The 14,737-nt window shown below is 39.8% G+C and overlaps 2 protein-coding genes across 4 annotated transcripts; both read right to left on the minus strand.

The window, feature by feature from the left end:
* Positions 1–947: 947 nt before the first annotated feature.
* LOC115566798 (uncharacterized) lies at positions 948–5,040 on the minus strand. Of its 2 annotated transcripts, none has more exons than XM_030392796.1 (6): positions 4,956–5,040; positions 4,385–4,523; positions 3,445–3,653; positions 2,641–2,788; positions 2,338–2,460; positions 948–2,240 (listed from the first exon to the last, which is right to left on the minus strand). In XM_030392796.1, the coding sequence occupies exons 2-6, from the start codon at positions 4,482–4,484 to the stop codon at positions 2,191–2,193; spliced, it is 630 nt and encodes a 209-aa protein (XP_030248656.1). In that variant the 5' UTR covers positions 4,485–4,523; positions 4,956–5,040; the 3' UTR covers positions 948–2,190. The 2 variants fall into 2 exon arrangements, with proteins under 2 accessions (XP_030248656.1, XP_030248655.1); XM_030392795.1 differs by having other exon boundaries at positions 4,751–5,012.
* A 2,022-nt stretch (positions 5,041–7,062) lies between these two features.
* Positions 7,063–14,626, minus strand: LOC115567947 (sialic acid-binding Ig-like lectin 14). 2 transcript variants are annotated; one of them, XM_030394900.1, is made up of 9 exons: positions 14,468–14,626; positions 13,741–13,980; positions 13,249–13,391; positions 12,937–13,019; positions 12,563–12,768; positions 10,849–11,112; positions 10,249–10,554; positions 9,234–9,336; positions 7,063–8,631 (listed from the first exon to the last, which is right to left on the minus strand). In XM_030394900.1, exons 2-9 carry the CDS (start codon positions 13,799–13,801, stop codon positions 8,568–8,570), a joined length of 1,230 nt encoding a protein of 409 aa, XP_030250760.1. In that variant the 5' UTR covers positions 13,802–13,980; positions 14,468–14,626; the 3' UTR covers positions 7,063–8,567. The 2 variants fall into 2 exon arrangements, with proteins under 2 accessions (XP_030250760.1, XP_030250761.1); XM_030394901.1 differs by having other exon boundaries at positions 13,741–14,004.
* Between the last annotated feature and the right edge of the window lie 111 nt (positions 14,627–14,737).

A 14,737-nucleotide genomic window follows, 5' to 3' on the forward strand; every position in this document is an offset into this window, starting at 1 on the left:
GGCTTATCATGGCTGATACGTTACTGCTCAGCAAGATCATTTCCTAACCCTAACCAAGTATTGTGGTACCAACACCTAACCATTTTCATGAGTGTATCGTGTAGCAGGTGTGTCATATGGCCATTGTGAATTTTGCAGATGGACCTACTTGCAGATAAGAACCCCTTCTAGGCAAAACAGACAGTCAACCAAAACCTTGGCATGTCCCGCCGCCTGTGTCTGTCATCTACTTGCAGCGCTTCTTAATTTGGTTGTGTTTTTTTTTTTAAAGCTGTGAAGGTTTTCTCATATAAGTCTAATTCCCTTGTGTTTTGTCTATATGCATGTGTTTTCTTAGATTCCACTGCTCTCAGGGCCACTGTCAAAAAGTCCATTACCTCCTTTGGAGTTGATAATTACTCCTATTTTTTCTGGTACTTTGTGCCTCAGTCTAACATTAGAACAACATAAGGACAGGACAAGTATAAAGGACAGCAACATCAAAAATACTGGAGGCAATGTTTGAGACACCAGCAGATATGTAATGAGTTCCCCACCAGGGGGCAGCAAGAGACACTCATAAGTTCTCATTCTATGCTGTCACCCTTACATTTCTACTTTATGTGTCCCTGTTACACTTTTAACTATTGTTTCCTATGGCAGTGCACGTTTTTGCAGCGAATCCATCTAAAGAATCAGGGACCGTTTAAAATTACTAAACTATTTATTATATAATTCTTTACAGTAGCAGCACCAGTGCAAAATCATTCTGCTGCAGCTCAATACTGAGGGGGTACAAAAATAAACAACTGATGACGATGTTTATTTCATCTTTTGCTCTCCTGTTACCATCAGTCATCTGGGACTGTACGGAGTGATCTACAAAGCACACCCAAAGGGAGAGCCACGCTCAGGAGATGTGTCCGTAGCTGATATAATCGTAACTATCAAAAATTGTAAGCACACTCTTTTTGACATCATGTAACTTTAATGTTTTTTTCAAAGGCCATACACTGACAGCAAGCTCTGATTTGCAAGTCTCAACAATAAGAATGAACAATAAACAAGAGCAAAGTACATCATCATAACTAAGAAATATACCACGAAATTTAAGGACGGAATGGAGCGCACAAATATCAGTACCAGCATGAAAACACAAACATCCCTGAGTTTACCTTTGGTAACAGTTGAAATAAAAGCTACTTTACTTTGCCTTTATGCAAAGACCATGACTGTACAACCACATCAAACCGCATCAGGACAATTTACTTCTCAATGCAAATCTGTACAAACACTCAGCCTGACAACATAATGACATCTACCTCACCTCATCCCAAATAAAGGAATAGCAATATTTTCGTTTTAATTTAGTTAGTTGACAAAAACAAATTTTTTTAATCCAGTGAATATTTGTCTCTGTTGTGTTAAGACAACTGTCCTGCTTATTATCTGTGGAGTAAGTGCTTCCCTCAAGTGGACAAGCTGTGACAGTATAGCTGACTAACATGCTAAACAAGCGCAACTGGGACCTCCATCAGTAAGTGTTTGACCTTCAATAGTTTGTTGGTATTAACTAAAGTTTAATTCACTATATATATATATGCCATTTTAAAATATATATAACTGCTTATTTCAATGGCATGATAGATGTTATAAGTTATTATGATTATTACCACATTATGTATATTAAGATATTAAAGACCCAGAAAAAAATACCAAGGACATGACCTCTGTGATCTTATTGGTGCTCCGGCTGCAGCAGGACATTATTAACTTGTTTACTACATGTGGCCAAAAACTAATGAGCATTTAAACAATTCACTAACACCAATAATTTTACATTTCATTTATATACAATAAAGGCAGTGCATATTGATATAAGTGGGGAGAGAGACCTGACTTAATTTTTTTCTGTGAATTATTTGTAGTGCTTGATATATTATACAACTTGAGGCTATGAGTAATGTGTGTAGGGTCTTGAGGGCAGAAGGAGGAAGGAATGTGTTGGGGGTCAGACTGGATCCCTCCTTAGATTAGATTTAGGTTCCATCCAGTTTTCACCTCACTTAGATCAGTGAAATGACTTTAAAATAGAAACCTGCTAATTTCCTTTTCTATTCCCAGTTAGAAGGTGAATGGAGCCAAACCCTGGATATGTTTAACAAAGCAACATCAGCAACAACACAGTCTCCCCCTGCTGTCTGTGTCCTTTTACTCCTTGGTTACCATTGTGTTCAAATCATCTTCCGTATCTCCCCCCCCTGAAAACACAAGGACATCACACAACCTATCAATTTTTTCCAACTGTAAATGAAATTGTGCATTTTTTACATTTGTGAACCCAAGCAGTGTACTCACAAAAGCACTTCTGGAGGGTCTCAGATCTGCGCAGCATTAGAAATGATAAACCAGCCACCAACAGCATGCCGAAGAAGCCCCCAATGACACAGCCAATGAGAGTTGCATAGCTGGTGCCGTCATCTAGGAGCAAAGGTAACAGTGAGGGGGGAAGACTAAAAAGAAAAAGTCATATGCTTCACCCCTCTTTTAATGATAAATACCAGTAACATGTACAAAAAAACAGGCCAAAACCCTGCCTGGAACTTGGGTTATTAGATGTTTAAAGGGATTAGGCAAGATTACTGTGTGATGATCCTTTACCATAAACGTGTAGGGTGGCAGTAGCTGCATCGGGATTGTTTGACTGCTGACAAATAAAGCTTGCTCCATTGTCAGAGAATGAAGTTCCCTTGAGGGTCCACACAGCCACTGACTCTTCGTCCGTCATATCACAACTTCCATAGAGAGCCTGAGGAGAGAGACAGCAAGGAATGGATGGATGGATGGATGGATGGACGGATGGATGGATGGATGGGCAGAATTGCTGAGACACCATTCACACTATTACAAGACACTATAACATCATAATGATTCTTAGGCTGTTATTTTAAAGGGGCAATATGTAAGAATTGGCCACCTGCTAAATCCAATTATTTATAAACAAACTGGGGGGCATCATATCACCAGAGTAATAACTAACTGCTGCTAACTGTAGCTGCCATGAGCTATTTAACTTCAGCCTCGCATCTAGTGGCCAAGATGGGGAGCCCGGAGCACCGGAGGAATATTGGGGTTTACACTGCAGGACACTGCTAGGACACATCTCTGCAACGCAATATATCAACATCATAATATCAAAAATGTTAGTTCCTCACATTATGATGATAAATTTGTAATTTACAACTAAAATTCTTACATATTGCACCTTTAAGTTAAAAAAAGTGTGATGATGTTTTATGTTTTAGTTCCTTTGCACATCACATTTGATAGCTGGTATGAAATGGTGTCCACTTCCTTAACTTTGTGTCTTTGCGTGTACTTTACTGTGATATGATTTTACTGAGGGGAAGAGGAAAGACAGTTTAGCATGAGGGTAAATATAGAGCCAGAGCGCGACCACATCACCTGGGGGATATCTTCTAGGTGGCCAGAAGGACAGATGAGACTGTAGTTGCCGTGACTCCTATAGATGGTGAATGTGATGTTTGGAGAAGACTTAGGCACTCCACAGCGAAACTCTGCAGATTCTCCCACAGCCACTGTGAGGTTAGCTGGACGTGTGCGATAACTGAGAGCAGCAGGGTTCGGTGCTGAAGCAGTGGTGCTGTTTTGAGCTGGAACAGCGATTGCGCATTGCCGGTGTGTGTGTTCATAGGAGAGAAAGACGAGGAAAGAGCAAAAAGTGGAGATGATTGGATTGCATCGCTAATAACCATAACAATAAAGAAATTTACAGATAATGAAAAGCGTATTTACTAGCTGGTATAAAGCTAGCTGCCCTTAGCCCACTTTCCATTCGTCAAAACTGAATATGAATCGGGTTTATTATCTGTATTTCAACAAAACCCAATCTCATCAAGAAACATTTACATACAACTTGTTTAGGGTACAATAGATATTGAGAAATGTATTATGTAACAATTGCCACAACACACATTGCACAGCATTACTCAGATAACTGTTGAGTTGGGTTGTGATTGTATGTACCGATATCCACCCATCATGTTGTGCAGTGTTGATCAGGAAGTAGCATCTACGTGTAACTAATATCTGACCTTAGGCAAACTCCCTCCACTGCCTCCATAAACATTTGAATATTCTAATGACTTGAAACTCATCTTTCACACGAAGATTTCTTCTTTCCACTGGAAGTCTTACAAGCTGCAAAAATGCAGACGGTCAAGGTGAAGCCTTCCTGCCTGCTGCAGTGACCAGTTTGACTAGTTCATTTTCCTGCTATGATTTCTTTACTATTGTCAGTCTGTGGGTGTTGTATTTTAACGTGTAAGTGAAAACATGTCTTGATTAGGTCAAATATCTTGAGATCATAGATGCGGTTAATTACCAGAGGAGGGTGTGGTTATTTTGAGCAGAACCAGCAGCAGCAAAAAGATCCGTGAAACCTTCCCCGTCTTCCCCATCTCTCCTTTCCTCCTCGTCTCCATTTTTGCCTCCACTCAGTCTTCTTTTTTCCAAAAGTTTATCTGTAAGGAGTTGTAACTTTATTTGTCATACAACATAAGTAAATTAGATTAGATGTAAACGTACAAGAGTCCTTGTGGCTCTGCTTCCTTCAGATTTAAAAATAGAGCTTTTTTACATTAAAAGATGGAACGTGTCACTGCTTCACATGAAAAAGATGGCAGTATTTTGGGAGACATCAAAGATATCTAAGACAAGAAAGACAAACTTGTTGATTAGTAACACGGACCGTAAAATGTTGTAGAAACTCCTCAGCAGCTCTGCAGGCTGCTTCCTTATTTGAAGGCTATGACGTTGCTCCTTTAAAAATAGACCTTATCCTCCGACAGATGCCTCGACACCTTGTCCAAACTGTCTGACCTAATATTTCTACTGACAGCGTCTCAATAAACAGTGAAGAGGCCGTCTCCACACAATGCCGACTCTGCTCTCACCTCTCTGTCTCACTCCATCCGTCGCGCTTTAACCAGGTGGGATGTTAAGAAACAACTAGACACCCGAAGGAGATGGATTCCTCCGAATGAGAAACAAACAGGTTGGGCAGGCCTGGCCTGAACCAATAATAGCTTCTGGTAGAAACGTCAGCTCATCACGCAAGGCTTTTCTTGCCGCCCCATTTACTTTCACTCACTCTCACTCACATACACAAATCTGTTATCCCTCCCTCCCTCACCCCCCTCCCGTCATCCTTACTTTTCCTACAGTCCCTCAGTCTATGAAGAATATGCTTTAAATACTTGATTGACAGAATTTTACTGTTAAATAAGTTCCCTCTTTTTGAAGGACAAGCAGCTTGACCTGCTGTCATCACACCTGAGTTGGCCTCACCTCCTGCACTTGTTCTTATTGAATGCTCAGTGCCATTTAGTTATTGTCTGGTGTTTTTTGTCAGACAGTGAGACAGTAGATTTTATGAAGTCAAAAGAGAAAGATTACGTTTAGCTTTGCTGCTCTTCAGCCATGCTAGCAGCTCTGTGAGGCTGTAGGCTACTTAAGTGCAGTGATTTTAGTTGAATTCTGACATCAGCATGCTAACATGCTCAGTTAGGTATTTTTAGATGAGCCTGTTACCATGCAAACTATTGCTAATGGGCAATTGATCTTCTGAGATCTTTTGTGTTTTGTGTCAATGATGATGATTGCAGCGCTGGTGCTTCGGATCCTGAAGCCAAATAAGGACAGATTAGTTTTTATTTTACGTTTTTTGACAAAGTTTTAAATCACATTTTTAAATTCAGATTGCACTGTTATAAATGCTGTTTCTCTTGTCCATTACTGCTTGCCTTTTGGTCGCACTCCTTAAATATATGGCGAACATAATTTCCAACCTAATAGATATTCTAGCTTTCACTTCCTTATTGAAGAAGAAAGATGCCATCCTCTTCTTCAGTGTATGCCCGCAGAAAGCTCCCCCCAGTACTCAGTGGCTCAGTGATATGCTCTTCTATTCTCTTCAATCTTTCCTTTTCCATTTTTTGGGTTTGTCTCTTATTTTACTTTGAAAAGGCAAGAGTTTTTTTTAAATCCATTCAAATTCATAGTACTTTATATACTGCTTTGATATACATTTCTATGTGGTTCTAACATTGTTTTACCATCTGAATACAAACCTTTGGTCTAGACTTTTCTGATGAGTTTACCCCCTTTCATTGTTTTAAGGATATTATTGTCACAGACAGATACACAGATTATTCTTCATGCTAACCCTGCAGCAGTCACCTGGTATAGGGCCACTCTTCCCAGTTTCAGTTCCAGGTGGGCTCAGGACAGGTACTGCTGTTCCCCTCTATGGATGCATCTCACCTTTGACTGTTCCTTTGCAAGGCCAAGGGAGGTCAGGAGGTAGATCGTACTTGATACATAGATACACTGAGCTGTTACTATCTGTCATATTGACTCATCCAATGGGAATGATAAAACGTTGCAAGCTGGCCTGACTCTATGGAGGGGTTAGAAATTCAAAGAGAGAGTTTTTGTCACATAGTCTGGAGTTAGACCCAAATCTGCTTTTTAAAAGGGCTTATTTTATAAAAGAGGAATTAAAACAAACATTGCGTGTCATTTTTTCAATATCTGGGCTTGAGCACAACATTGCACATGCTTCATTTTATTATAAATGTCATGAAATGTTCAATGTCCAAACTTTCCCTATTTAATGGTAAAAGGAGGACAAAATGTAGTTGTAGTTGCTGTGGACAAACATGTAGGAAGGACGTAGCTCTCTCACAAAATCTTAGATGTTGCCCTGTTATGCTTCAGAAGAACAGCCAGGATTATAAAAATCTGCACTGCCCAAACAGCTCAAAAACACAAGGTTGCCAAGAAGGAAATGTAGTTTTAAAAGAAACAAGAGAGGCAGGATGATGTTTCATGACATCAATTACATGTCTTGGCAGTTTGCCTAAGGATGTTGAGGAGCAAGTCTGCCAGCATGAATGCATGCAGGTTGAATTCCTGACCCCGTCTTTGTGAACGCCCCATCCCTCTCATGACTTTCTGCAACAATGCGGACAGATGAGTAGTTAATTGTGACACTGTAAAGAAAACATTACTGATGTTTATTTCATCAACACAAAAAACAAAGCAAAAACAAAAACAAAACAAAACACAAAATTACCAAATTTAGCTCATTTAATCTCTTTTAAATAGAACCTCTCTTGCTATGATTGCAGGAGTGATAATAAAATAAAACAACTGCATTATTACTATGAGCTGTGGTTCTCCTGAAAGTTTTGTTGTTGAACATTCACCAGTGGCGTAAATGGTTCACTACTTGTACTGCAGACTCAAACCAGGCAATGCTGCCCCCTTGAGTTTAAAATACTCATGTACATTATGTTATTGTACACTTGTCCACACTTTGTTTACCTCAGTCAACCAATGTAGTTAGTAGTATTCACTAACATCTTTGTATTAACACTAATGTTAAGTGTTTTTAATTGCAACAGAAACAACATACAGCATTATAAGGTTTATAGGTCAGGCTTTTTGTTTAACACTGTAGACTGGTCTGCCTCACGCAGATAGAGATGGCAGAACTTTGGTCAGTATGGTAGTAATAAGTGATCCATAAATCTTCTAATGAAAACCTTTAAACACATCTCCCACCTGCTGCATAATGAATAAATGCTGCACTTAGATCAAATCTCAGATGATATAGTGAACTGTCCACTGTAGCTCACAGCAGTTGCACATGCGCCTATAATGATCTCTATTTCCCATTAAAACAGCAATTAAATGTTAAAACTGTACAGTGACAACAAAACAAAACCGCTAATGGGGTGATACACACAAATGAAACAGTTTACTTCCTTGTTTACTTAATTAGCATGTATAAATACATATGCACCTCTTTACTCAGCTACATGTGATACATCAGGCAAAAGCAGGATTCTAAAAATAGACAAACGGGACCAAGAGTTGATATCTTGGTACATTTTGTAAATGGATGTCCTGGTGTCAGAGTCACTGTCCTGCTGGTTTCCATCCTCCTCCACTTCTCCTCAGGCTCTGGTCAGTATCTGTTCCAGCCTTATCACATTGAAGAGTTTACTTGAAACCACACAGAGCCAGCTCCAACCGCTAACAGCTCTTAATTAGGTCATTATGGCTGTAATTTCCATCCTCATTTTCATGCTTGTCATCATCACAAACAAGCTTCCTCCTCAATGTTTTCTGTTTGCAGACATCACATGACATATACAGTTCTTATATACAGTACTTATATACAGTACTTAGCGCACTCTGTGATGTGCTGTTAAACTCCAGTAAAAGTATTACAGTTCTTGCAGTTTGTGTGACTTTGGACGACACTCAACAGTTTTTGACTCACAGTTTTTCTCTTCTGTTTCATTCATGGCTCATGCATGTGATGCAGTACTTAATTTCTTCAATAGGTTTACTTGGCAAGATGAGTTGGGAAGGTTACTGCACAAGAAAGGTTATTTTTTAAAAAACGAAATCTGCCTGTCTTCAGTTACTTGAATATGTTAAAAAGGTCACTTGTGTTTGGTGGTTTTACAGTGAGTCATGGTCTTGTTGAGTCCTTAAGGTGGTGTAGCAGTTGTCTCTGTGAGGACATACGACTGGTGTCTGGATGATTTCCGTTTCCTGAAAGGACATAAAAAGGATTCATCAGAAAACACTGACATTCGTTAACCATTTTGTAAAAATTCATTTTTAGCATGGTTTATTTTTCTGTAAATTGAATAAATATTGTTTTCATGTATGTAACACTGTCATTTATGTATGTGATGCTGTATGTAGTTTATTTTTTTAAGGGAGACATACAGTATTATGATGCTTATCAGGTTCAAACATTTATTTTGGCTTCCTACTAGGATAGAAGTATGTATTCTCTGATTTTACAATGTATGCTGATGACACATTTTCTTTAATGACCAATAACAGTTTTTGTTTTTGGCTAATGCTAACTAAGCCTTAGTATACAGTAATGTACTGTGCATTTTTGCTCCTGGGTTAAAATGTTGTCAGCAGCAGTTAGTTTCAACTGCAGGTGCTGATGAACTGTTTGTTGGTAGTTGGTTAACGTTTCTCTGTGCACAGTTTTTTTTTTTTTTTTTAACAAATTATGGTTCTAAAATGTGATGTGTGGGATATGTTCTCAGTGTCCTAGTTTGAAGGACATCTACGTTCTAGGATCATTGATACTGAAAAGTGTATAATAAATACACTGTAAGAGGAGAACTCACCTTGTCAAGATAATCGCCACTATGGCGATAATCAACAGTAGAACACCGATGGTGACTCCGACTAGCACCATTTTGCCTCCTAAAGAGTCAGACAGGGTCGCTGCTGTGGTGGACAAAAATGGATGAGAGTTTACTGCTGGTCAAACAATATCAGGCAACATGTTTTTATATGTCAAATGGCTTGACCTGGTTCATCTGTTTGCTGTTTGCTGATCTGAATTTAATACAATGCAATAATGTCTGGGATGATTTGTGGTTTATAACTGAAGGAAATGCAAATATTTAAAGTAAATAATGACTGGACAGTCATTAATAATAGAACAGTGCTGCTCAAAGTGTGGCCGACTGGCGCAAGATGGCCCACTATAAGGCTTGATGTGGCCCACCAGATATTTCTTTAAAAAAAAAAAAAAAAAGATAAATAACAATTGTAAGAAAAAGAACATTTTAAAATGATTCATTGTTTAAGCTTTTTTATATTTTGAGAGAAATATGTGAGAAAATAGCTTTCTTTGTAATTAAAGCATAACAATTTGTGGAGGAAGTTATACACTTAAGTAAACGTGTAATCCTGCTACAGAAGCCACAAGAAAACACTTTTTCCACTGTTCTTTCATCCGACAGTAAAAGAATTCAGGTTCAAACTTGCATTAACAGAATCTTTTTTTTCCACTCTCTGCACATCTGTATGGTACGATTTTGCATTTTAACAATACACGCAAAAAAACAAAAACATATCACGTATTTGCTTTTGGCGAGTGGTCCACCATTTAGTTGCAGTTCTGGCCCTCCAAGAGAAAATGTTTGGGAACCCCTTTTAAAAAACATAAAAATGTAGTGGCTGTAGCCAGTTGGTATTCAGAGAGGGGATGGAAAAATGACCAAATGTACCCCCCATGCGCCCCCCCGTCTACCTGCGAAATGTTATTGAGAAAGACAATGAACCCCAAATTTCTCTTCATTTACACATGGGACTGACAATGTTAAAACTCTGACAGACTCTTCATTAACCTACCTCTGGAATCTTTGAGCGTTACACTGTTTGTCTCTGAGCCATGTATGTTTCGTGACACACAGCAGTGCAGTCCAGATTCCTCAGCGGTGATGCTAGCACTGCTGATTGTCCGGCCTCTTCCTGTGGGTGTAGCTTGAGATTGTGTCGCCGGATGAAAGCTTTTGTCCGCTGTAGGGAGACACGCTGCACCATGGTACCAGGTGTAGGTGTGGACTGGTGGGTTAGCATCACTGCTGCAGGTCAGAGTCACAGGAAGCGTGTCCTGTAGCTCTCCAGAGACCAAGACAGCTGTGTTTCGAGGAGAGTCTAGAGAGGAAGGAGATCAAAGGTCAGTTACAAGAAAAAAAAAAAAAGCACCATGCTCAACCTATGTTCATGTCATGCACAGTAATGGGTTAAATAACTGATTTCTTATTTCTTGTTATACTTTTGCTTTTTTAGCTACATGTATGACAGAACAAATTGAGAGAATAAATGAACAGATGAGTGAAAGACTCTGTAGATGTGTCTTCATCCTGTCATAAGGGCTGTAGATTTGGAAAAAATACATCATTCTATATGACATATTATGAATCTCCATCAGGATGAATCTTCACTTACACTCTACATCAATGTACAGCATTGTAGAGTTCTGCACTCTGTCCCCAGTTCGCATCTGACAGTAGTAGCTGTCGGAGTCATCAGCTGTGACCTCACTGATGTTCAACACCTGTCCAGTGTGTGTCGGACTGGCGCTTGTGCTCTTGTACCATCTGAAGCTGGCCTGTGGACCGGACGCAGGGCTGCAGCAGGCCAGACGTAAGGCTGCTCCCTCAGTGATGTCGCTTGAGGGACTCCCTGACACTTTGACAGCGCTGGACGAGTCTGTAGAAAACAAGGGTTAGAAAATAAAGTATATATTGTTCATATAGTATTTATTTCATGTGCATTTTATTTATTTTATTTTTTTAACTTCTTTCAACTCTTGAGCTGCGCATGTTTTCCCTGTTATGGGCTGAAGAATGTTTATCTGACCTACATAATGTGGTAAGGTTACTTATAGATTCTCAAGTAGACAACATTTATCCTTTGACCTGTAGTTCAGTACCTGTGAGTATTTTGGCAGGGCAAAATCATATGCTGTATTAACTGCTCGGCTAAAAAATATCGACACACAGAGCTTTTATGTCATAATATTTTATGCAGGATTTAGTTGTTTTAGCTGAAGCCAACAATTGTATGGTCCCTTCTTGTTAGGACCTCGGCCAGGATTTTAGAATAGTGAGGTGTCTGCCAGTTAACTTCAGAGACTCTGTTATATGTTGGATATTTTTCCTTTGTTTAATTGGCTTTTGACACAGACACAGCACACCTGGCAACAGAGAGGACTAACAAGAAAACAAGAGAGTGACTTCACACAGACATTTCTCAGTCGTTCCATAAGCCTTAAGACACTTTGTGGTGGAACAACACACCCACCACCCTGCACACACAAACATGATTGCTTGTTAACTTGCTCTAATACATTTAATTGCGCTAAATCTCCCTTTATAAACTTGTCAGCAATATCGAGTCTCAGTTTGTCCCTACATGTTTGGCAGTGAGTTTGCTTTCACATCACATAACTAATTATTATGTCAAGTTCAGTATTTATATGCAGTCAGTGGTCAGTTTCAGTTCAACTTCTCATAAATAGCATGAAGTGTTAAACAGAGGCTTGCATAAAGGAAATGGTTAACACTTAATACACTGGTGCTGAAACATTGTTAGATGTTATCTATGCTTTAAAGTGATACAGTTTAGCAAAGGTGAAATATATTCTTAATTTTATGTTATTTTCTTGAACAATTTACCATCAATTGGTAATGGTTTATTTATTACAACTGGGCAGCAACTACTAGACAGGCAAGGAGATACAGACAGGCTGTAAGTAAGAGTGCAACAGTGATGGAGATGCATGAAGACAGTCAAAAACAGTCACAATGTAGAGGGAGGACAGATAGATGGACTTTGCGGTTTGTCTACTGTTGTTTGTCAGTGCACACTGACTCAAGCCTCGAGCCCCTTTCCTTAAAATTCTCATGTGATTGTGAACTGTGTGTGTAAAAATCCGATCTACTTTCTACAGTGTATTTTTCCAGTTACACTGTTTGTGTTATGAAGAGTTGTTACCATTTCAAAATTTTTGCTTTGTTGAAAGTTTTCTTGAACATTTAGAAACTCTACAAATCATGACTTATTGACTGATTATTGTGCTAAAGGGAACGATGCTTGTTAAGACGATGGTGGTGATCACCTGTAATATACATATCACGTGTGGATGAAAAATTCTCACCTGCCACCAACAGCTGTACACCGATCTGCTCTGGCATCTTCTGTGTCGGGTGGCTGGTGATGAGGTAGAACACATATGCTCCGCTGTCCGATTCTCTCACATCAGAAATCCTCAAAGAGCAGTTTTTACTTCCTGGTTGTCCCAGGTACTCCACCCTGTCCTCATAGGATGGATCCTGCAAGACACCGGCGCTGTGGAAGACATATCTGAGATGGACAGACACACACACACACACACACACACACACACACACACACACACACACACACACACACACAGACAGACTTAGATAGTTTGTCTAAGCTTTGCTGTGAGCACTTTGCTCAAATGAGTCACAGGTCTGGTTGTGTGTTTCTGTGTGTCTTAAACAATACCTTGGTGTGATACAGCGGCTGTCTTCGAGACACCACATCTCAGACAAAACTCTGTACTGCTGTACTTCTTCTCCTCCTCCACCCTAAAAGAGAAAAAAATAAACAAGAAGCTGACTGTAGATGCTCAAACCACTCCCAATACTTTAACTGCAAATAGTTAAATCAGTTAATTAGAACTAAACCCTTTTCAGCTGCACGTTTCTAGTTGTTCTGATAATGTTCTGTTTTATTTGTAGCAGAGGAGGTCCTCTGGTTGAAGACACACTGCAGGATACATCGCAACTGCTAACAATGCCCTCTTTATTGAGTTACCTGAGCAGGAGGCCGTCCCCTCTCCTGGGTTTCATTAGAGCTTTGAGGGTAGTCATAGGAACAAGGGAGAACCACTGTGGAGCCAACCACAGCGCAGATAGGACCGGAGGGGAGATGAACTGACCAATCACCAGCAAGAATACCTGAAGGGCAGAGGAAATGTACATTAGCAATTTACTATATCATCACCAACAGAAGTTACATTAAAATGGCACATTATCTGCTCAGGAATTAGTTGATTATATCACTTTTAAACTTTGATACATCAACATCAATACATCATCTCATTTTCAGTATTAAAACAATATTATTCAGATTAAAAACATGATCAGCTTTATGTTTTTTATGATTTCACCCTCTGACTGAACTGTCAAGCTCAATACCTTCAGTTAATTCCGTCCAATCAGTGTTGAAATAACAGTCAGATGTTGGGCAAGGACTAAATGCGGATCCCACTATCAACACTGCTGGCGCTCTCATACGAGCTCTTACCTTTCAGAGAGAGCGTGAGCAGCAGCCAGCAGCTCTGTACAGCTCCACCACCCATCTTCATCTCTTTGGCTTCTTTGGCTTCACCTTCCTCACCCCTCTCTGTGACTCTTTGATCTCCGTCAAACAGACTGCCGTCCTCGGCTCTTAAGTTGAGTCAGTGATGTGCGTGTGTCTCTTCTTCCAGAATGACACTTAAAGGTCAGATTGTTCAACTTCCTCTTTTCATCTGCCCACAAGGAACTGGGGTGTTGACATGAAAGGAAACTATACATAAAAAACCAACGAAAAAACATTGTGTTGTCATACATTGTGCTTGTTTGTCTGATTAACTGTCATGCTGATTCTGACTATGCTGCTGCCGCTGGATGATTTCATGGATGTATTTTAAAATTCAGAGTGATGGCAGAATGATCATCACTAAATTGATTTTGCTGCTGTCCTGATGATGATGCCTGTTCACTGATGCAGCTGCTGATGTTATTTCATGTTTTTTTTTTTCATTTTATGCTGCAAAATAGAATAAACAAATAAAGTTGCATTACAACTTGAACTTGGTATGTGTCTACAGTACAGTGTGTGTGTGGTAGAAGGGAAATGAGACATCAAGGGATGTCAGACATCTCACATGCTTGACACACCAAAACTATGGCCGACTTCCTTAAATCGGTTTAATTATGTAAGTATGAGGTTGTGTGTCATTGTGAGGCCTGTGAGACAGTGTGTTCACCTGCAGCAGCAGGTATGCATGGTCAGACATCCTGGTTGAGAGCTCTCGTGCCCCTTCTGTCCAATTAGAGACGGGCTGCTGACGTCACTCGTGCCCCTTTCGCCTGCGCAGCTGGCCGCTCACAGGACGACCACACAGCACAGACAAACTTTAGAGAAACTATCGCCGACTTCTTCTCGCTCAGTCCAGTTCTCCAAATGTTTCTCTCTTTTCTGTTAGAAGCAGGCGCCGGTGGTTTTGGTTGATAGAAACGGTCGCTGAGAACCTTTC

This window comes from Sparus aurata, chromosome 17 (genome assembly GCF_900880675.1).
Source record: "Sparus aurata chromosome 17, fSpaAur1.1, whole genome shotgun sequence".
NCBI lineage: Eukaryota > Metazoa > Chordata > Actinopteri > Spariformes > Sparidae > Sparus > Sparus aurata.

Bases quoted from the DNA above. Each gene is read 5' to 3' on its own strand.
- LOC115566798 (XM_030392796.1), bottom strand. From the start codon at position 4,484: ATGGAGACGAGGAGGAAAGGAGAGATGGGGAAGACGGGGAAGGTTTCA. The intron at 2,461-2,640 runs GTAAAGGATCAT...CTTTGCTCCTAG, and splicing joins TGCCACCCTACACGTTTATG to ATGACGGCACCAGCTATGCA. The intron at 2,241-2,337 runs GTGAGTACACTG...TTGTGTTTTCAG, and splicing joins GACCCTCCAGAAGTGCTTTT to GGGGGGGAGATACGGAAGAT.
- LOC115567947 (XM_030394900.1), bottom strand. From the start codon at position 13,801: ATGAAGATGGGTGGTGGAGCTGTACAGAGCTGCTGGCTGCTGCTCACG. The intron at 13,392-13,740 runs GTAAGAGCTCGT...TCTGCCCTTCAG, and splicing joins GCTCACGCTCTCTCTGAAAG to GTATTCTTGCTGGTGATTGG. The intron at 8,632-9,233 runs GTGAGTTCTCCT...ATGTCCTTTCAG, and splicing joins GTGGCGATTATCTTGACAAG to GAAACGGAAATCATCCAGAC.